General features: G+C 48.4%; 1 protein-coding gene across 6 annotated transcripts in view; it reads left to right on the forward strand.

The window, feature by feature from the left end:
• KDM2A (lysine demethylase 2A) overlaps positions 1-23,854 on the forward strand; it is a 1,348,567-nt gene that overhangs the window by 1,319,292 nt on the left and 5,421 nt on the right. For 5 of the 6 annotated variants that reach the window (XM_069628943.1, XM_069628942.1, XM_069628941.1 and 2 more), the window contains one exon: positions 12-245. In XM_069628943.1, the coding sequence (XP_069485044.1) occupies positions 12-245 (234 nt within the window). The remainder of the gene's footprint in view (positions 1-11; positions 246-23,854) is intronic. The other variant, XM_069628944.1, reaches the window with a different exon arrangement.

Below are 23,854 nucleotides of genomic sequence, written 5' to 3' on the forward strand. Positions count from 1 at the left end.
CATGCCCATAGCTATTTTTCTGTTTACAGGTCACGACAATCGCAGCAAACTCAGGAACATGATAGACTTTCGCCTTGCTGGCCTTGATCTAACGGATGCCACGCTGAGGCTCATTATCAGACACATGCCACTCCTGTCCCGCCTTGATGTTAGTCACTGCACTCAACTTACCGATCAGTCTGTCAATTTGCTGACTGCAGTTGGATCCTCAACACGCAACTCCTTGACAGAGTTGAACTTGGCAGGTGGGTTGCTTCTCGTCCATCAGTAGTTTGTTTTTTCATTGAACATATTGCTGCTCTTTCCTGGAAAGACTTCTCATACGAAATGAGAGGCAAATAAGCCTTTTAGTATTTCTCACCTGTCTCCTCTACTGTGGCCTGTTAGGAAAGATTTCTCTTTTTGCAGCTTTCCCTCCATAGTTCCTATGTACCCCCATCGCTCTTTTAACCTGTCCTGACGTTTTGAATGGAAGTAAAGCCCTCTGCTTCACTTCCTTGAGGCCCTTCTTCACTTCGATCCTGCATGTCCTTCCTCCGCGGTGCGATCAGCTGTTGCTCATTCCATCGGAGCTTGGCTGCACGCGAGGAGTGCCTAAGGACCTTTTGTAACCTCTTTGAAGGCATGTTGGGCAATGAGGTCTGCTGCTGAATTTAACCTGCATCTGTGAAGAAAATGTTTTTTTTCTCCACTTTTACGGCGGAATTCACCTGCGTCGTTTGAGAAACCTTTTGCTCAATGGACTTGGTTTTCATCTTCTGTGCAACGTGTGCATGCTGATGCACACTTAGGTGGCTGTGCCTGCTTTTGGAGCCTACCTCGATGCCTCTTCTAATATGGCTGCCGCCATTCCTCCTTTGTAGAGACTCCCCCCACAACCTGCCTCTGCGCCGGATTGGCCAAAAGGCACAACAAATTGGCCAATCAGTGACCGGCAGGCTTCAGCCGGGCCCCTTCCTCCAAGGCCCACTTCTAAGGCCCCTGTCAGGCCGCTACATGAAACCTCTACCACAGCCCAACCCTCCTTGAGGTTGCTATCCCTGGACTACCATGACTCTGCTACCTCACTCTGCATGGGTTAGTTACCTCCTCCTGACTGCCCTGTACACTCGGCTCTCCTGGCAATGTACTTAAATTGTTTCTGTACTCGCCTTTACCATCTTACTCCTACTTCATTTCCGTAACAGGGCCTTACATGTAACGTGAAAGTCAAACTTGGGTGTATTTTGCATTTAACTTTGCCCATTGATGTAACCTTCTAGCCCAGTGACTGTTTGCATACTGCTGTACTTGCATACTCCTCCCTCTGCCTCCTCTTTTTCTCACCCATGGCGCTTTCTGTTTCTCCCATCTATTCCAACTGCTTCTATCAACTATCCTTCCCGTCTCACTAAGTCTTGTAAGAAGGTATTTAAAAAGGATATCTTGGTGACTAACCCTGGTCTCCCTATCGCTGATAGCTATTCCAACTCCTCTTCCAGACAGACCCTCACCGACATCCTCTTTGTCGTTACTTTGCCGGATCTATGGATCCCGCTTATGATCTTTGTGCTCTGTCCTGTCTCCTAGTCTCCCATTAATGGGGGCACTCGCTGGGAAGTCCTCATGGATTCCTTCGACTCCTCTAGAGTTATCCTTAATGTCTATATTAATGGCACAGTCTTGGTCCAAGGTCCTCAGGCCAATCTCCTCCTCTTCGATAGGCGTTTCCCTTGCCTCATCAACGTCCTTTAATCTCCAGCTGTCCCTTCCTCTCATTCCTTGGCTACCTTGCCCACTTCTCCCTCCTCCTCTGCCCCACTTCTGGCTACCTCCACGCCTCTGCAGGGTGTACCTCTGATTTGTACACCTCCCCGAAAGGTCTTAAAGGCTGGCAACCTTCTTTATCTTGCCACTCTCAACTCTCGCTCTGCTGTCACACTCCTATGACATCTGCCACCTCCTCGACTAACTGGACCTTATTGTCCTCTGTCTTACCAAGACATGGTTCACGGCCAACTCTTGTCACGAGCTTTGACACTCTCCTCCCTGATGGCTACAAGATCCTCTCCACACCCAGATCCGCCCGGCCTGGAGGTGGTGTAGACCTGATCTTTCCTGAGTGTTTTCCTGCCACTATCATTCCCACTCATATCTACCCCTCCTTCGAATGCCTTGTCTGCAGGCTCTCAATCTCTCCTAGCCGCTCTTACTGTTGCGACTCTATATCGGCCCCCTGGTCAAATCATCTCTTTTCTCTCCGAGTGGGCTGACCTCTCTTCCCTCCTGGCCTCAGCCACTGAACAATTCCTCCTTGGTGACCTCAACATCCATCTCGATTCTCCTTGTCCCTCGTCTTTGCTCTCTCCCAACCTCTGTGATTCCCTCTCTCTATCCTCCCCTCTAGCCCGACGCATTCTGCAGGTCACATACTTGATTTCTTGATCTCCTCTGGCCTCCTCATCTCGATCCCTCTGACTCCTCCTCTCTCCTGGAGTGACCACTGCCTCCTCTCATCTCTCACTCTCTTCCCCCCAAGCCTACCCCAACACTGCCACCTACCCTCTCGGACATCCGACCCATGAAGCATGTCAGTTGAGCCTTTCACTGCCACCACCTTCCCCTAACCCCCCCCCCCCCTTCCTCTGGCTTACTCTCACCCTGACACAGCCCTATCCCTTCCCTACTCTTCTATTTCTGATACTCTTGATGCTCTTGCCCCTGTCATGAGAATCCGCTTGAAGTCCAAAGACCAGTGCAATTCCTGGTATGACTCCGACCTAGATACACTTAAACGTATGTGTAGGGCAGCTGAGAGGAAATGGAGGGCTTCTTGTTCATCCTCTGACAAACTGGCCTGTTGGCTGCTCCAAAGGCAATACCGACTCACCAAGATGAGTCCACAATCAAGCCTGTCTCTCGCCGGCCTCTTGCAACTCGACCAAACTCTTTAAAATCTGCAAAGAGCTGGCCAACCCTGCTGCAGTCTCTACCCCTCCGGTTGCCTCCCAGGCACTTTGTAATGCCCTTGCCTCTCACTTTATCTCAAAAACTCAGGGCATCCTGTCCGCCTTCTCCTCCCCTTCCTCCCTCTCTCCATCTGTGCTCGCTGACGTCCCTCAGCCAACCCTCACCCCCTTCTCATCCTTTCCTCTTTTTTTCCCCCCCGATGAGGTCGCTAGACAAGTCCGATTTATGAAAGCTTTGTCAAAACAGGTTCATCCCTGTTCCTCTAAAACCATCAAGGACCACATTGGCACCCTCACTCTGGCCCTTGCTGACTTTTGCAACCACTCCTTTGCTTCAGGATCCTTCCCCTCCGAATCACTCCCTTGGGCATCCTCTTCTCAAGAAACCCACAGCTGATCCTTCCTGTCCAGTTAACTATCCCCCAATTTCCATTTCGAATGGATTGTGTCCTCTAACGTATTCCACATCTTTGACATGTAATGTCCACAGCTGTGTACTTCAGAACATTTTTCGGCAGAGGGCGTCCTGCGTCTATGGAGTCGGGTCGATGTCCCTCGAAGACCTCCGTCGAGGGCAACGTCACCAGATGTTATAAATAAGACGCACAGCACTCGTAGCCTCGGTTCAGTTTTTTCCGCGAACTTGTTAACTTCGTGAGACTCGGCACGCCTCGTGTGTTCATCATTACAATGTCTTTCGAAGGGATTGTGTCCTCCGACGTATTCCTTATCTTGGATATTACCCATCCCAGCTTGCTAGCCTCGGAATAATGTTTCAGTGGGGGGCGCTGCGCGTCAACGTCCCTCGAGTCGGTGTCCCTCAACAGCCTCCATATCGGCGCCAACGTCACCGTGCGTATAAATAGACTTGTGCAGCGTCCGTTGCTCTGTTCCGTTTTTCTGCGCTTCCTGGGCCTCAGAAAAGTGACTCTCCGTTCCTTCAAGAAAAATCTTTTTATTCTTTGAGGATTATTATCTTAATACGATGGCTTCTTCATCCGAACCATCAACTCCACGGTCCGGTTTCAAAAAATGTTGTGACTGTGGGAAGAAAATGTCGTTAACGGATCCTCACAGAATCTGTTTGTGGTGCCTGGGGTCGGAGCATCACTGTTCGGAACGCGAGGACTGTATGTCCATGACGGCGAAAGCCTTGAAGGAGCATAAGGGGAAGTTGGAGGTAAGAGTTTTAAAACTTCTACTTCCTCGAAAGTTTCTTCGGCTGAGTCGAGACATTCGTCTCCTCGTTGACAAAAGAAACCTTCCCGTTCAAGATCTCGAAGCGGTTTCTCATCTTTCTTCGAGATCAAAACACTCTAAGGGGCGTCGTAGATCTTCTTCTTCTTCCTCTACCTCCCCAGAAAGGGTCACCTGCCCCACGAAACACAGCTCTCTAGCTAAGTGGGAGGAATTGTGTAAAAAAAAATGCTAAGCGTCTTTGAGAAAGCGGCCTCGACCCCCTCGGAGACGTCTAAAGGTGATACCCTGGGTGAAAGACCCGAAAGATCAAAACGCTGCAAGTCGTTGAACCTGGCGAAAGAAACTACTCAAGAGCGTCATGAACCCTCGAGTAAAAACAGTAACACCGCGTCATTGACGCCATCGTCGAAGTTTCCTTCTACTCATAAATCTGCGTCATCAACACCTTTGTCAAGGGTCCTTCGAATAAATCAGTTGCATCGACGCTGTCTTCAACGCCACTGTCGACGCCGATAAAAGACAAACCTACAACTGTCACTACGACACAGGCAGAGGTGTTGAGAGCTTCGACTATGACGTTGAGGATGCCATCGACATTCTCGACGACGCCGAGTAGGGTTCCGATCCTCTCGAGTACATCGAGGTCCCGTCAAACTTCCTCGACGCCTTTTTCAGGATTGTCGAAGCCATTTACTTCCACGTCGACAGCTTCTTTGTTTTCTCAACCTGTGACAACCAATTTGGCTCCCTCTGCTCTAGAAATGGGTTTTAAACCATATCCTAGATCTGACTACTTTGGAGCTTTGTCCTCTATATATGAGGAAGGGGAGGATTCTGACTAGGGGAGACCTTTTGGTTTACAAAGAACTACAATACCCATGCCAGAGGAATTAATCTCTGAAGTGAACAGGTTGAAAGACCTTCAGGATTCTCTGCATGAGGCAAGTGGTTTAGATACTTCCCCAGAAGTAGAGTTTGCTAAACCAGACCATGGAGAGCATGCTGAGACCCCTTATAGGATTCTGATGGCTAGAATAATTGAATTCATGGGGTGGTCTGCACCTACACCTGCTTTTCAGCAGGATGACCTTAATGATATTTTAGATAAAGGTCCACAGGAGGATCCTGTTGTCCCTTTTATACTGCTCCACAAAGAAAAATGTCTGCAAATTGGAAAACTCCTGAAGTTATCCCTGCAGTGAATAAAACACTTTCTGCTAAATACAGGGTATCAGCTTCAGATCCTGAATATCTGAGCAAGCATGCAACTCCAGAGACTTTAGTTGTACAGGCAGCAACTTCATCTAACAGTAAGTCAGCATACCCTACTATTCCACAGGATAAGGATGACAAAAGATTTGAGTCCATGTCAAAGAGTATTTTCGGCATGTAGCATGACGCTTAAGTCGATTAACGCCACTTGCACGCTAGCAAGATTCAGCCACACACTTTGGGAGTGTGCTTCATCGGCGGCTGACTGTCTTCCAGAAGGAGAAGAAAGGGATGCAGTCCTAAACATCATCAGGGATGGAAAGGATGCAATGTGCGAGTCCCTCCAAACAGGCATTGATTTGCTGAGCGCATCAGCAGGGCCATGGCGGCAAGTACCACAATCTGTAGATTTTCGTGGTTGCGGAAGTCTGGTTTTGCTCCAGACGTACAGGCCAGACTTCTGAACATGCCCTTTGATGGCACTTCTTTATTTGGGAAGAAGGCTGATGACAGTCTGGAGAGATTAGACATCCAAGGCAGCAGCGAAATCCCTTGGGGCTGCAATCCGGCAGACTCCAAATCGTCCTTCAGGAGCTTCCTGGAGAGGTAGTTCCTTTCGTTTTTACTCCGCATTCGGAAAAGGCAGAGGACAGCCAGCTCAAAGGGGCCAGAGACGATTCACCCGTGGTGGACGGGGGAAAAGGTACAAAAGCCGCAGCAGGCGCCACTTAACCCTTGGCATCTGCGTCAGCCGCTTCTAAACCCCTCTGAGGTCTTTCCTCACAAGACACCAGTAGGGGGCAGGTTAACTCAACATCTGGCAGAATGGCAGGCTATTACGTCAGATGCTTGGGCATTGGAGACAGTTGCCCAAGGTTACTGCCTGCCCTTCCTACACATTCCTCAGTCATCCACCAGGGAACAACTCTTTGAAGTTTCCAGACCCGCTCCTTATGCAGGAAATTGTAAACCTGCGGGAGAAGGGTGCCATAGAACCAGTACCCGTAGCGGAGAGTAACAAGGGTTGGTATTCCCCCTACTTCCTAGTACCAAAGAAGGACGGAGGACTAAGTCCCAGACTTGCGAGAATTGAACAAATTCCTCAGGAAAGACAAGTTCAAGATGGTAACTTTCTCAGATCCTTCAGGCCCTCCAGCTTCAGGACTGGCTGGTATCTCTAGACCTTCAGGATGCTTATTTGCATGTGCCAATCCATCTCAAACACAGGAATTACCTGAGGTTCGCAATTGGCAACTCTCACTATCAATATCGAGTTCTGCCATTTGGGCTGACCTCTGCCCTGAGGATCTTTACCAAGCTAATGGCGGTGGTGGCTGCAAGTCTAAGGAGGGAGGGAATTCACGTCTAACCCTACCTGGACGACTGGTTGATCAGAGCAGTATCTTCGGAACAAACTCAGATCCAGCTAGAATATGTCTGCCACTTCCTTCACAAGCTGGGCTTCTCCCTCAATTTAAAGAAGTCACAAATGATACCATCACAGAGACTCCAGTTCATTGGAGCAGTCCTGGACACTTCCCTGGGAAAATCCTCGCCACCACAGGTGAGGGCTCAAGATATTCTACAGATGGTCACCAAGTTTTTAAAATGCCCAACGTATACCAGCCTTTGACTTTTTGAGGTTGCTAGGCCTCATGGCATCCTGCATTTTCCTAGTGCCAGAGGCTCGCCCTCCAATTCGTCTTCCGCAAAGAGAGGACCTTCTCTCGCAGAAGGGAGGTCAGGTTCTCCATCCAGACATCAGAACCCTCAACCTTCACACTTGGTTTCTGAAAGGTTGAGATACAAGGATTGGGACCTCCCGGATGACGTCATGGAGGTGTTGCTTTCGGCCAGAACGCCAGCAACAAAAACCTTATACCACTGCTGTTGGAACAAATTTTGCAGCTGGTCTAGAGAAAAGAATATTGAACACTTTTCATGCAATATGCCAATGGTGTTATCGTTTTTGCTTTACTTGGCAAATTCAGGTCTTCAAATTGGTACAATCAAAGGCCATCTCGCAGCGCTGTCAATCTTTAAGCGTACTGCTGAGGAGCCTTCATATTTCAAATTACCCTTGGTAATCCAATTTCTGAAGGGGTTAACTAATGTTTATCCCCCAAAGCCTTTTCAAGTTCCATTGTGGGACCTAAATCTAGTCTTAAAATGTCTGATGGGTACTCCTTTTGAACCACTCCATTCCTGTTCATTAAGATTTCTCACTCTTAAAACCGTCTTTCTAGTGGCTCTAACCTCTGCCAGAAGAGTGAGCGAATTACAAGCTCTATCTTGCAAACCTCCTCATACAATCTTTCATAAAGACAAGGTTGTTTTACAAGTGAAGCCTAATTTTCTCCCAAAGGTGGTCTCTGAATTCCAAATTACTCGGAAAATAACCTTACCTTCGTTCTATCCTCCTCCCCATCCAGGGAAAGAGGAAGAGAGGTTACACAGGCTGGATCCAAGGCGTGCCTTGAGTTTTTATATTAGCAGACCTATTAGGATAAGGCAAGCAGACCAATTGTTTGTAGGATACACAGGGCACAAATTAGGATTGCCAATCACAAAACAGACGATTTCAAGGTGGATAATTTTAACCGTTCTAGAATGCTACAAATTAGCAGTAGAAGAGCCCCCTCAACACCTTAGGGCTCATTCAACCAGGGGTATCGCAGCCTCTTCGGCTCTCCAAAGAGGGGTTCCAATTAGAGACATATGTGCGGCTGCCACATGGTCGTCCGCATATACCTTTACTAAACTTTACAGCCTGGATTCCTCCTCTAGTCAGGAAACAAGATTTGGGAAAGCTGTGTTGCATTCTGTGCATTCTTAAAGGGAAATATTTCATGTGTTTACTCCCACCTCCTTTTTACACTACTGCTATGGGAGTCTATCAAAGAAAAGGAATACGTCGGAGGACACAATCCCTTCAAAGAACAAGTTACTTTCTTACCTTGTAACGTTCTTTCGATGGGATGTTCCTCCGACGTATTCCTTATCGCCCCTCCCATCCATCCCCGCAGTAAAACTTTCCTTGTAGTTGCAGTTTACGCTCCTTCAAGTTTAATAACCAATTCATGCAAAGCAATTTTAAGCTTCAAAATAGAACTGAGCAACGGACGCTGCGCGAGTCTATTTATACGCACTGTGACGTTGGCGCTGATACGGAGGCTGTCGAGGGACACCGACTCAAGGGACGTCGACACGCAGCGCCCTCTACTGAAAAATTTTCCGAGGCCAGCAAGCTGGGATGGGTAACATCAAAGATCAGGAATACTTCGGAGGAACATCCCATTTAAAGAATGTTACAAGGTAAGAAAGTAACTTGTTCTTCTCTTCGACTCCTCCGAGACTGGGGTCTGGCTTCAAGACCTGCCGGGACTGCAAGTCGAAAATGTCGCTCACTGACCCGCACCGCATTTGTTTGTGGTGCCTGGGCGAGTCGCAGGACACCGACGACTGTTTGAAATGCAAGTCGCTGACTGCCAAGGCCTTGTGGGAGCAGAAAGGGACGCTCCAGATAGGTACTGGATCTAAGCCTGTTAAGTCCCGTACATCCAAGTCCAAGGGGGTTTCCACTGACGACTCGAGGGGCGACTCTCTGCGTCGGAAGAAATCCCGGGAGTCTCGGTCCCGGAGTGGTTTCCGGCACTCTAGGAAGCGCCGTCACCGGTCGCGTCCTCGGAGGAGGGTGCCTCGAGGAAGGTTACGTGCCCATCAAAGTCCTCGACTCCGGGAGAATGGGCAGCGTTTAAAGAATCCATGTTGGCGATTTTTCAATCGCGGGGCACGGGTCCGGTCGTGCCTTCTGTCGAAGCCGGCTAGGATCGGTCTTGTACGGACATCGATTCGAAAAGTCGCAAGAGAAGTCTCTCTAGGTCATCGTCCCCTACAAGACCGCAGCTACCTACTGAGGGCTTGATGCTGGCGCGGACTCAGTCGGCGCCGTGTCCGTCCAACTCGGACGTTGACGCCTTACCATCATACCAGCCCACGCCGCCGTCGGCACCTGTGCCGAAGCCTTCAGCGCTCACGACGTCGAGGTTGTCGACGCTCTCTGCGTCAAAGCCTTTGGGGATTTTTTCTCGAAATTTGCCTTTGGAGTAACCGGCTATTGTGGATCCTCCAGGGAAGGCTACTGGGAAGTCTGTGTGGCCAGTTTTGGCATCCAGGCCCTCTTCTGTCAGAGGCCTGGGTTTCAGCCCCCTTTTGGATGACATTTATGAGGAGGCAAGGTCTGAGTTTGAGGGCCCTGGGGAGCTTGATGACGCTCCACTTTTTTCTGGTGAGTCAGTTGGAGGAGTTGAGGCAGACCCTCCATGATGCCAGTGGGTTGGACACTGCTCCGGAAGTGGAATGTATCATGTAAACTTATCTATGTAAATGTATCTGCTGTATTATGTAAATGTATCTATGTAAATGTACTTTTTGTAACCAAGCAAGCTGTCTATGCAATGCGCCCTGAGACCCTTGGGTCTGGCGCGCAATACAAGTAATAAACTAAACTAAACCTGGGCTTCAATCCACACCTTTGTTAAACATTATTCTCTGCATGCAATCCATGGTCAGGATATGGCCTCTGGGAAGGCGGTTCTTTATTCTGCAATCTAATTGGGTGCTCTAAATTCTTTTCCCTCCTCCATTTACTGGTATTGCTTTGGGAATCTGTCAAAGATGTGGAATACGTTGGAGGACACAATCCATTCAAAGAACAAGTTCCTTACCAACTGGTAACGAGCCTGCCCCTCAGGAGAATTTCCTATGCGATCGCAGCTTCTGTTTCCGCAAGGCTAGGTGCAGTCAAGCAAGCAGGAGACTGGTGCCACACGTTCTGAGGGAAAAAAATTAAACTGAGGCTACGGGCACCATGCGTCCTATGTATAACATCCGGTGACGTCGCCCTTGACGGAGGCCTTCGAGGGACATCGACCCGACGCTATCACGCCGCAGGATGCCCTCTGATGTGGAATACATTGGAGGAACATCCAGTCGAAAGAATGTTACCAGTTGGTAAGTAACTTGTTCTACTCCATTTCTGGGCAAACTCCTGGAAAAGCTGGCCATCTCCCAGCTAAACCTTCACTCCGATTCTGTTGGCCGTCTCCATGACCATCAGTCTGGCTTCAGAGCTTCCAGGAAACTGCACTCCTGAACATCCGTGAAGATCTGCTCTTCAACCTTGACTCTAACATTGCCTCTGCCTCTGTCCTCATCCTACTCCATCTCTCTTCTGCCATCTCTCTTCTACCTTTTCACACGGTCAACCACACCATCCTGCTTAACTGTCTCAGTGATAACCTGGGTATCACTGATCAGGCTCTGGCCTGGCTGATCTCTTTCTCCTCTGATCAACCCTCCCAGGTCATACTGGGGTCCTTCTTATCTATCTTCCTCTCTACCTGTGCGGTTCCCGGTGGGGTCTAACCTCTGGCCCTGGCTCTTCAACCAATACCTGGCAACTCTCGCCCACTGCATTTCCATTTTCTGCTAAAATCTCCAGTGCTGTGCTGACGACACTAAACTCATTTTCAGGCTGCCCTCGGCCACCTCCTCTCCCATCTCGGATTGCCTTACTGTCATCCAAGATTGGTGTTCCGCCAAAGTTCTTTATCTGAATGCCAGCAAAACGGAGATCTTCCTCATCGGCACACCTTCTCTATCCTTTCCCCTCACTCTCTGGCTGGCCTCCCTTGGCCCTCCACCTGCGAGGCTAAGAACCTCAGGGTCATCTTTGATTCCACACTGTCCTTCTCCGCCCACATCTGTCTCTAAAAAGTCGAACTTCCTACTGCACCTCCTCAGAGGTACTCTGCCTTTCCTCTCCTTCCCCCAGAAGCTCACTGTCTCCCAAGCTCTGGTTCTCTCAGGGTCAGTCGTTTTTCAAAGAAACAAGCTGGGGGTAGATCTGTCTTCGGCTTGGGCCTCCCTCTGGAACAGCCTCCCTGCCACTCTAAAACTCGAAGAGAACCATCTCTGGCTCCGGAAACAACTCAAGGCCTTCCTCTTTGCTTCTGCCTTTGCCCCCCACCTCCCCCTCTCCCCTGCTGATCTGTTCTCTCTTGGCACTGTGCACCTGGCCCCCCTCTGTCGTCCGGGCCCAGGTTCCTGCTCACCCTCCCGCACTGCCTCCGGGCCACACCTTGCACTGGGGTCTGTATCTGTAACCATACAGTTCCCCTCCCCCCAACACCTTTTTTCTTCCTGCACTAATCGGACCTACCCTGTCTGCTGCCTCAAACTCAGTACTTGCCACTTGCTGGCTGCACTATAATTTTGTTTTGCTTTTTATTATTTACTCTGTTCTCCTTTTGCTCGGCACTTTCCACTTCTCCCACTTCCTTGCACTTTTCCCCTCCCCCAAGCACTTGCGTGTTCTCAATGTCACTGGGCCTAGTAAGATCGTTGTTTTGTTCTCCCGGTCCCCCCCTCCCCCCCCCTGTCGCGCTCTGAAACACTTCTGTAAGAGCGTGATAGAAATAAAATAAAATTTTCAAAAATTGCAATTTCCTTTGCCGTTTACTCATTGTTATGAGGAAACTGATCAGTCCTTCAGAACTGGAAAACTGTTTCCCTTTTTGAATTTGTGTACGTTTTAACATTGCACACAGTACTTTAACCCACAGTGCAATGGGGATACTTTTGTGTCACCCTAGCTTTTCACACTTGGGATTCTTGGTTTTATATGCACCTAAAGACAAGCTGGTAGCAGCAGATACATGTGTAGCCTGCTTCCATTATTTCTAGTGTGCACATTAGCTTTTACTACGTATGGCTACTAACCGTGACTTGTGCCTTATAATGACTGTGCCACAAGATGTTTTGGGTGGTGTTTGGCCATGTTATTGTTTGGCCTTCTTGCTGCCTTGCCAGGACAAGCAATCCCCTGAAAAGTCATGTATTTGCCCGGTGAATCTGCTGCTTTCGTGGGCTAGTGATACGTTTTGTGTTTGTGGCCCAGGAAGGGGGGGGGGGGGGGAATGGTCTAATCTCACTCCACATTCATGCTGCCAGAAAGTCTAGATGTGTGGCAAATGTGAAACCGGTAGTTGTCCCTTATTGGACAACTACAGGCTGTTTGAATGGTGTAGATCCTTACCATTGGTGGGCTTGGACTTACTTCGATCTTGGATCTTGGATTTTGGATAAGGGGACCTATGCATCAATTTCTGGAGCCAAGAATCCCTAGAAAATACACAGCCTGCTGAAGATCCGAAGACTAATCCTGGAGTGGCTCTGCATCCCTTCCTGTATCCGGCCCGCTGAAGCCCTGCGTGACTACCTGATCCCCAAAGACATTGAGCAGTGCTTGAGCCCTTGGACTACTGGGACCAACTAATCTCGATGCCTTCTCAAGGATCCTGTCCTTCTGAGCCTTGGGAAGTGTCCCTGGACTGCCGGTGGACTGGCCACCCCTATTCGTGGGCTACCGCTCCAGAACCGTTGCCGTTCCGCGGTTGGACACAGAACTTGGGTGGTGGCCACCTCATGCTATAAATCACCTTCTCCGCAAATTTCAGAGTCAAAGCATCAAAGGATCCTGTCCCAGATCAGCCACTGTGACCATGACTTGAAAGTTGCCTGTGTATGGAAACAGTTTCTGGAACTCACCTTTCTCCATCCTGTGAGGTCTCATGAAGAGGTCTGCATCAGTGCTTCTTGCCTTTCTTCATCGCCAGTGGTTGCCTCTCGCAGCTGCACCCGACCAAAAGAATCCCCGGACCTGCAACTGCTGGGCAACGTTCACTGGGACCAACGGCAGAGGATCGAGCCCTCATCGACCCCCAGACAATCCACAGCGACATCTGCAAAAAGAGGTGTCAGTGTGAAAGTGTAGCTGGCCCACCTCCTCGTCCTCCATAGGATAACATTGGGAATTAGTCCTTGTCTCCTGCATTCCATTCCACTCACCTTTTGGTCATCGAACCTGGGTAGAGTAAACTGAAATATAACTAAACTTCTGATGTTTGTTAATCTGCTTAGAATCACATGCTGTGCATAGGTCCGACATCCAGTGGTCACTGTGGAGTATTGCATTTTGTTTTTCGTAGTCGAAAAGGGGACGTCGACAAGGCGTGTCTGTAACACTATCCCTATAGTGACGTGCATTGTACCCATAATCCCTCACGCGTCGAGGTCCCTCAGATTGTTTTTTTCCGCCCAGTTTATGGTCGCCTTACGCGGAGCTCCTAGAGAGACATTGCTAAACAAGTACTACGGACCTCGGTCCTTAATATATACTTACTGTTAAAAGATCCCTCCCCTCGACGTTCGCTGTGAAGCTGTTTCTCCGCCGAGCAAGTTTTCGACGGAGAGGAAGAGACGGAGGAGATCCTTCGGCGCTGCCGAACACGTGGCCAGGCCTCGCCGGCCAACATACAGTAGGGAGAGTGGGGGTTCGAACTTTTCTCTTCTCGTCGAGAATGTCTTTCTTTCTCCCCTATCTTTCCCTTGGGGTTGTTATCACCAGTTTGTATTGCCTCAGCTATGGAGAGGACACCTTTTAAGTTTTGCCCACGCTGTAGGGGCAAATACACTTGGAAGGACAAACACAAGCTCTGTAATCGTTGCTTGCCCCTCGATCATAAAGAGGACAGCTGCGTGGCCTGTAAGCTCTTAAAGCCAAGAACCCTTAAAGAACGGAAAGTTAAGAGGTGGGCGGACTACGCTATGTCGAAGTCAGTTTCCTCACCCGCCGCCGCTGTTACAGAAAGTGACGAGGAGGGTGATAACTCGACGTCCGTTACGGAAGTCATTAACCCCCAGAAGGAGCGCTCGCGCTCCTCGACGTCCGTCCCCGGCCCCGACGGGCTCGGCTCACGCCCTGCTTATGGGGATGAACACCCCGGCAACAAGGACGCACACAGACCCCATAGGCCTAAACACACAACCCACGGCTCTTCGTCGAGGACGAAGGATCCACCAGCGCCGAAGGGGACGCAGGGCACTCCGGCGTCGACCTTAGACCGTAAGGGTCTTAAGCCCCACCCGCAAACGCAGCCGCGACCAGCGATTGGGCTTTCATCTAACACGGGCACTACCTCAAAAACACCCGACGTGACGCTCCATAGAGCGGCCGTCGAGAAACAGCGCGTAACGCAGACAACGCCGACTCCAGAACCCTCTACCGACGAACTCGTCGTCGAGAGCCTGGCGAGAATTGTTTCCAAGGACAAATGCAAGCGGACGACGAAACAGACGTCGAATACCGCACCCAAGGAAATAGAAACGCCGAAAAAGCACAAAAGTAGCCAGGAACTGCCCCATTCATCTAAAGGCACTTCTGAACTACCGGAGGGCTTTTCTGAGGGCGACTGAAACCTTTCGTCGACGTTGTGGGAGCGTTCGAAGCGTTTTGAAGGTGACAACACTGATTTCCCCCTCTAGACTATTCAGGGGTTCCCCATGAAACCATGGAAAGACTCCATTCTTGTATGGAAAAGATGGAGAGGTTTTTGGGTAGCCAAAACCCACCCACACCTAAAAGACCAAGAGAATAGACCCAGGATGACCCTAGGGTCAAAATTCCTAGGCTGTTTCCCCCTTCTACAGATGCATATGACCTCACTGAAGAGGAGCAATACCTCCAGGAAGATGAGGAGTGTTTAGGTGGAGGGGAAGAACATGATGAGGAGAGGTTTGAGGAAGACCCTTACACTAGCACAGGAGCTTTTGAGGAAGATACAGCTACCTCACAGCCCTGGCACTCCCCATCAGTGCAGCCTTGGCAATCCCCATCAGTGCACTCAGACCATGATGTCTTTCACCCTTCTCCTCCCAAGGACTCACCTATTGGCAACACCTCCCCCATAGATGACCAGCCCTCACTTAATGCACTATTGCGCAAGGCAGCAGCGCATTTTGAAATAGACACAGGGGAGACTCTTCCGGACATAGACTTTGTAGAAAAAGTTATTAAAGAAAAAGCCCCGGTCAGTCAGTCCATTCCGCTCCTGGCTTCTATAAAGAGAAGAATAACTCCTTCCCTTTCCAATCCGGCCTTAGTCAGAGGGGTCAACCCTCGGATAGAAAAGCTCTTCAGCCCTTCGTCTTCTGACCCTTTGTACATCAGGGGACATTCTATCCCGGACTCTCTGGTAGTTACTAACGCAAGGAAGAGAGCGGGGGTACCACTATCTACTAGTGAGGCACCACCTGACAAAGAGGGCAAGAAGCTCTATGCACTTGGGAAGAGAATCACAACCTCTGCCGCCTTCTCAACTAGGATTGCGAATAACAATTCCCTATTAGCTAGCTACGCAGATGCACAGTGGAGCAAACTGCGCAGCGAAGCAGAGGACGCACCAGAACCCCTGCGTTCACGCCTGTTGGCTACTATATCAGAGGGAACTCTTGTAAACCAGGGCATCGTAAAGAACTCCCTGGATGCCGCAGAGACAGCTGGACGTTCCCTGGTTCAGGGAATACTTCTCAAACGCCATGTCTGGCTGCGCAATTCGGGATTTAAGCCAGAAACCCAGGCTTCCCTCAAAATAAGCCCATAGAGCAAACACATCTGTTTGGGAAAGCAGTTGATGAGGCCCTAGAACATGCGAAGAAGGAGTTTGATACCATCAAAACTCTTGACCAAATTTGTAGGCCACCGAACAGACGCAGCTATGGCAATAGACGCTCCTTTCGTGGCCAACGCCAGCAGCAAAGCCAACAACAATTTTACTCTGCTACCAACTGGCCCTCTAACCAAAGCACCCCATTCAGTCAAAGAGGCCAACGTCGTGGCAAAGGAAGAGGGCGCGGCTCCAGTCCAAAAGGCCCCACGCCCAATACCAACAAATGACCCAAAGATTCGGGTCCCCTCCCATGCATCGCGGGTCGGGGGCCGGCTAACATCGTTCCTTTCAGCATGGGAGGGAATAACGTCAGACCGCTGGGTATTATCCACCATAGCCCACGGATACTGCATCGAATTCAACGGTTCCCCAAAATACAGACCCCCACGGAACCGGCGTATGACACCGGAACACCTCACTATTCTTCTTCAAGAAGTAGAAGAGCTACTGAAAAAAGAAGCTATAGAGGCTGTCCCCCTATCGCAGGTAACAGAAGGTATTTATTCAGTGTACTTCCTTGTACCCAAAAAGGATTTAACCATGCGCCCTGTTTTAGATCTGCGTCCAGCGAACAATTTTGTCAAACCCCAAAAGTTTCGTATGGTAACCTTGCAGGATGTAATCCCACTGTTATCACAGGGGGATTACATGACAACACTAGACATGAAAGATGCATACTTTCATATTTTAATGTTGCCAGCGCACAGAAAATACCTCAGGTTCAAGATAGGGAACAAACACTACCAGTTCAGAGTACTACCCTTCGGGATAGCATCTGCACCAAGGGTATTTACGAAAGTACTGGCAGTGGCAGCAGCCCACCTGCGCAGATTATCCATCCCGGTTTACCTGTACCTCGACGACTGGCTCATAACAGGGGATTCTTACGAAACATGCTTCTCCAATACCCAAAAGACCGTAGACCTTTTGTCCCGACTGGGCTTCTCCATCAACGAAAAGAAGTCCAGCTTAGACCCCAGCCAAATCAAACAATTCCTAGGGGCTCTAATTCGAACAAAGGACGGCCTCGTCTTCCCCTCCAACGAGAGGGTCCAAAACATGCTGTTTCAGATCCCCCATTATGTGGCAGGTCGACAGGTGACGGTACGCAAAGCAATGCGTTTGCTAGGGATGATGGCGTCATGTATTTATTTGGTACCTCACGCGCGCCTGCGCCCAATGCATGAGTGGCTCTACAGCCAGTGGTGTCAGGCCAGCTGACAATGGGACGACCTAGTGGTGGTCTCGCAGGCCTTGGTTCTCTCGCTACGGTGGTGGACAAAGGAAAACCTGTTATTAGGGAAAACTTTTGCCACACCCGCAGTGGAAGCCACTCTAACCACAGACGCGTCCCTTACAGGATGGGGGGCTCACCTATCCCATCAGACTGCTCACGGAGTGTGGACTCCGAGCTTAGCTTCCAAACATATAAAACTGCTGGAACTATTAGCAGTGTTCAAAGCACTGAAAGCCTTTCAGGAACACTTACAAGGAAAGACAGTGATGGTCCTCACAGACAGCACCACAGCCATGTACTATCTCAACAAGCAAGGGGGCACTCACTCTCCAGGACTGTCCAAGCTGTCCCAGAATTTATGGAAGTGGGCTCTCAAACACAACATGTTCCTACTATCACAACATGTACCAGGGGAACTCAATCTGCTAGCAGACAAACTCAGCAGAGACTTCCCCCTACCCAAAGAGTACGAATGGCAATTGCAAGAAGACATCGTCTTAAACGTCTTCACGCAATGGGGTTTCCCGGAAATAGACCTGTTCGCAACCCTAGAGAACTCACAATGCCAAAGTTACGCCTCCAGGTACCCCCAGAACCAGTCCAAAGGGAACGGTCTGTTGATTCAATGGTCAGGGAAATTTGTTTACGCCTTTCCCCCGACTCCCCTCCTCAACAAGGTGGTGCACAAGATGCACCAAGAGCAGGTGACCATGATACTAGTGGCCCCAATGTGGGCCCGGCAGCCATGGTTCGCTCACTTGATGGAGATGTCCCTATCCCCCCCAATCAAACTTCCTTGCCCGTACAACATGCTGTCACAAGACAAGGGCAGGACACTGCATCCATGCCCTCAGACCATGAACTTAGCAGCCTGGCTCCTGAGATCATAGAATTTGGACATTTACATCTCCCTCAGAGATGTATGGACATCCTCAGGGAAGCCGGAAAACCTAATACTCGCCACTGCTATTCTAGCAAGTGGAAAAGATTTGTCATCTGGTGTAGAAGTAAGAACATCAACCCGGTTGACTGCTCTGCCACTAACATTATTCTGTACTTGACCCATTTACTGGATTCAGGTCTAGTGTTTAATTCCATTAAAGTCCACCTAGCGGCACTTTCTGCATACACCACTTCCCAACTTAAAGTGTCGTGGTGGAAGATACCAGTTATAAAGGCCTTCATGGAAGGGGTAAAGAGAATACACCCCCCAATAGCTAGCCCAGCTCCCGGATGGGACTTAAACGTGGTACTTTCTAGACTCATGGGCACTCCTTTCGAACCCATGCACAAGGCAACTCTTAAAAACCTCACTCTTAAGACTGCTTTCCTAATAGCTATCACCTCCATTAGGAGAGTAAGTGAACTACAGGCTCTTTCTGTATTAGACCCCTTCGTATCAGTTCACAAGGATAAGGTGGTTCTTCGCACACACCCAAGGTTTGCACCAAAATTCATCTCTAAATTTCATGTAAACCAATCTATAGAACTACCAACGTTCTTTCAAAACCCTTCCAACTTGGGAGAAAGAAGTCTGCATACACTAGATGTACGCAGAGCTGTCATGTTCTACATGGAAAGAACCAGATCACTGAGAAAGACTAATCAGTTCTTTGTCTCGGTGGCAGCAGGAAGAGAAGGAGATGCAGTCTCTAAGTCCACTATATCTAGATGGATTGTACAATGCATCACTCTCTGTTACACTCTTGCTAAGAGAGAACTACCCTTCAAGCCAAGAGCACATTCCACTCGAGGCACTGGGGCATCCATAGCATTCATTGCAAATGTTCCCCTTGAGTCCATCTGCAAAGCGGCTACCTGGAGTTCTGTGCACACCTTTACAAAACACTACTGTCTAGATGCACACTCAAAATCTGACTCCCAGGTGGGACAGGCAGTATTAAGACATCTTTTCTCTACTGTTCCTTCTCATAACCCACCGCCAACTCCGGGTACTGCTCGCTAGTCTATGCACAGCATGTGATTCTAAGCAGATTAACAAACATCAGAAGACAATGCATTACTTACCGTAAAAGCATTTCTGATGGTTGTATCTGCTTAGATTCACATGCGCCCACCCTTCCTCCCCGCTCGGATGGAAGGAACATAGACTTCCTTTTATATCTCTCTTTTCTGTACTCACTCACGTCTAGAAGGCTCCCTCAGGGCAGAAAAATACAAACAGAGGGACCTCGACGCGTGAGGGATTATGGGTACAACGCACGTCACTATAGGGATAGTGTTACAGACACGCCTTGTCGACGTCCCCTTTTCAACTACGAAAAACAAAATGCAATACTCCGCAGTGACCACTGGATGTCGGACCTATGCACAGCATGTGAATCTAAGCAGATACAACCATCAGAAATGCTTTTACGGTAAGTAATGCATTGTCATTTACTTACCAAAAAGATTTTGAAGAGCTTTTGAACTATCACCAACACAAGTGAACTGTAAATGACATGCAGAGACTCCCTTCAGGAGAGAAATATTGTGGCTCCTGTGACTTTTGAGCACAAGGCCTGTTAGGACAGTTTTTCTGTATTGCAACTAGCGCCTTAGTAAAACCATACAACTGAGACCGCACACAACTCCACTCTTAGTATAAGGCTGTACCACCTGAGTATTTGGTAGCGTAGACCGAGCAGCCAGGCTTATCTTGGGAGGGAGGGCTGTAGGAATGTACGAAAAACTTGTAGTATACCAAGGGTTCAACAGAAACACAACCAGACGTATTATAAAAGATGAAGTATTATAAATACAGTTGGGCCAAGTTAAGTCTTGGGGTAAGTACTTTGTCATAAGTCATAAACACATTATAAAAATGCAACACAAAGCTGGAATGTACACAGACTAAAGCATAAACATTCTTCGGAATAACTAACAGTTATTCTAGTAAAGTTTGGCCTGATCAAACACATTTAGTATAGGACACACTTATTCATGGGGTGTAAAACCATGTTACTTTCAGATTACCTACAGTAAATTAAGGGTAGTAGACACTGTCAGTCATGCAGTGACACTCAGTTAAGGAATCACTTAGTAAACCAACCCTGTTGTCAGGATACTTTTTTGAATAGTGCAACTCTGATTCAAGTAACAGCATACACCTAGAACTACATTCAGGATAAGTTATACCAGGTGAGTAAGACTGTATGGTGTAATATACTATTACTGTTGCCTTTCAGTTCAGTGGAACGCAGACTAAGGTAAGCAATAACTCTCTAACTTAGTTTAGGGTTGCACAAAGCAGACCAAGGCAAGTAAAACCTACAATACACTTACATTGAATAGCTGTGTGCCATTCTTAGTAAGTAAAACCCAAGGCAGACGTTTTCTAAACAAGAGATACAGAAGGTCAGGGCAAGCAAGACCCTGTTGGTAAACGTATATACTAATATTCTGAAAGAAATGGTGACGCCAACAGCTTTTGGGAAAGGGGCATAACCAATTCACAGGTGAGTAAGCTGACCTTGCTTATACTTATCGGAAAGGCAGAACACATTCAAGGTAAGTAGAAACATTTGTAACTAACTGAGTGGGGCAGTTACCAACCAACGATTTCACAAGTAAGTAACTTTTAAACACTTGTTATACTTTTCACGGCAGAATCCTTTGCTTATCCAGGAAGCTGTCGGCCGTACCTGTAGACCGAAAGGTTGTACGTACCAACATGCGGTACGTGCACGACTAAGTACTCCAAACTGACTTTAATAACCCCACTATGCCAGACACACAGCGCGTTTTCCATGCATTACATGGACATCTAAGCTCACTCCAAGGGTACATAGTCAGAATGCTTGCATACCTTGCAGGCTACTGCTATGATAAATTACATGCAGTTTGAACATACCCGAGTATTATGTTATGTGATACTATGCTTTGGTAACTCATGTTATAACAATGAAAATGCACACACATGTATGACTTTAGAATACTGCACTAAGTATGACACTTGAATGACCCTGCCATGACAAAGCCTGGTTGGGTGAAACTATAGGCCACGCAGTTGGCTGGAGTCAAACACTTTGCTTTAATAGCACAGTAGGTCTGTCACTAACACAAACCTCACAGGTTACTTTCTATGTGGTCCTTATCTTAGTATACCCAATGAAATACTGTTTTTCTTTCTTGGCGCGCTTGCATGGGGATGTACCTACCTTTTACCCTTTACGTTTCTTATCCGGTCCTTCCCTAGTCTATTGCATGAGTTCTCGCAGAGGCAGAAGAGCGACCCTAGTGTTCTATGAGCCAGCTTGTAGGCAGGGTGAGATAGGGTTCAGTTGGTGGGAAAATCAGAGTTCTTGAGGAAGTCGCTTCAAACAAGCAAGTATTTCACTTTAGAGTTAGTTAGGGAGGGGATGACTATCACAAGAAACACCCCAAAGCTATACAGAAATTGCACTGGCTTAAGGTAAGTAAATACCCCAGCCAACACAGTACCACAGCACAGAAGTTTGCAGCGGGGAGACTGCAGGGTCTGCAGCCAAAAACCCAATTGATGAATTCCTTGTCATGAAGACGGGACACTCGAAGGGATCAACGGGGAAGGCTCCAGCGAAGAGTCTCTTCGCGATAGATGCGGCTCTGCGGTTTTGGCACCCTTTTCAGGAACCAGGAGAAGATGAATATCACTGGTCGGATTCTCGTCTCTAATCTGGTCCAGCACTCTGGTGAGGGGACAGCGAGTACTTAAATCGTGTCTCTGGAGAGCCAAGAGGAGGCCACCAAAGTTGGCTCGAGGTCCCAGGGTATCGCAGCATTTTTCTTAACCTGGAGAGAGTGAGACCTTTTTTTCCCACTCCCTCGTGTATTTTTATGTGATTTCTGAACTTTGTTTCTTTTTGGTTATGACAAACTCGATAGGCATCTTTTACATTGTGTCAAACAGCACCTTCAGTACAGTGGCACTGGGAAGTCTTTCAGATTTCCCAAAGGTTTTAAATACCTTCTCTGGGATAAACTACTGTTTCCCAGAGCAGTAAAATAAAATTGACTTTACTTAAATTTGTAACTTTCTAGACCCAGCCCACACCATCATGCATTAGGGTGCTGGAGGGGTTACCTAGTATCCCCTTTGTCTGGCTTCTCATGTAACATTTTTATGTTACCCTTTCCTCATTGAATGCCTGGTGGCGGCAGTATAATTTTAACTACCATGGTGTGCATTGATCGCAGGCAGCGTTCGCAGCTGCAGTAAAGCACCCAAGGGTGCAATTTTTGTCAAAATGGCCCCGGTCGTCTTTTTTCGCCATTGCCTTGTGGATTTACTCTGCGCGCCAAATCAGGTTTGGTCCCATTGTTCGCTTTGCCTTTCCCGGGATTCACGAGTGAAGCCTGCCTCTGGCTCCAGGCTGTCTGGGGTAGGCAGGAAGCGAGGGAGGTGACCGAAACTCCCTGTGCTTAGTCTCCTAGGAGACCCAAATGCACTCTTTGATGATTGGCCGGCTGACTGTCGGGCAAGGACAGCCACCCTGCTGGGTGACTGACAGCTAGGCTGGAATGAATGGGAGAAAACTGAATAAAAGGCGAGTCTCTTGGCTTGGAAGGCAGAGTCGACCATTGGACGACGGAACCGAAGAAGAGCTTGAACTCCTGGACCGTTGGTTTGCACAGAGAAGCACCTGCAAGGACGACTTCTCCCTTTGAGTTGGTGGGACCAATCGACTCCAAAGTAAGCCACCTGGACATTCTCTCTGAGCTGGTTGCATTGCCACAGAGTTGCTGCTGGAAACCGAAACGCCTGGGAAGGGAACACCAGATTGTGTGTGTTGCTTTTATGTTGGCCAAGAGCTCCAGGAAGATCCTCTGGATTCCCATGCAGCAGAACTGACTGTGCCTGAGCCCCCTCAACAGAGTGCGGGACCCCAGAAGCAAGGAAAGTCCATCTCGACAGCCAGAAACCGTGGTGTTGCTATTTGCGGTAGTCCCCAGGAGCTGAAACGCTGAAGTGCCACTTGTTGGAAAGATTGCGGGTTGCGAGCGGTGACTGCCCCATTGCAGGAGTCCCCAGAAGTCCTCTGTCTTGTCCCCACGACTGAGGCCCAGTAACAGTGAGATCTGCAGAGCTGCACAGGAACAGACTTCATCTGCTGCACTTTTTCTTCAATACAAAGGTACTGTAAAGTCTGAGAGTACTTGCCTCTCATTATAGAGTTGCTTGCATCTTCTACTACTCACAAGCCTAAATAGCTTGTGGCCCTACATTGATTCTTCTGTTCTACAAAGACTTCTAAAACATTAAGATTTTTCTACTTACCTACCAGAAGTGCTTCAGCCTATATAAGACTTTTGCCCATTGACTTTGGCCTAACCTATTATAACTGAATGACTCTGCTTAGTGGATCCAAGCGTAATTGCCTGCTTAAGAGTATTTGTGATCTCTTGTTTGTTCTAATAACCTTTTTCTTTAACTAATTTCTAAGAGTTTTCTAAATGCCAACAGTAAGATATTAATGTCCCCAGCACCCTGGCTATTGAAGGCGCCGTGAGGGTGTGTAGGTTGTGACTGTGGGCCATCCCAAAAGGGTCTTTACTGATTTAGAAACTAAATGTACAGTTTTGAAGTACATTTGTGGGTTGCTTTTATATTGCTCCCTTCTGAAGAATTTTACGCTGACTGATGAATAAATTAATAATTGTTTATTCAAGTAACCTTGTGTGTAAGTGTTTATTTGAATACTTGT

Source organism: Ambystoma mexicanum, chromosome 12 (genome assembly GCF_040938575.1).
Source record: "Ambystoma mexicanum isolate Mex_15411 chromosome 12, UKY_AmexF1_1, whole genome shotgun sequence".
In the NCBI taxonomy this organism is placed as follows: Eukaryota; Metazoa; Chordata; class Amphibia; order Caudata; family Ambystomatidae; genus Ambystoma; species Ambystoma mexicanum.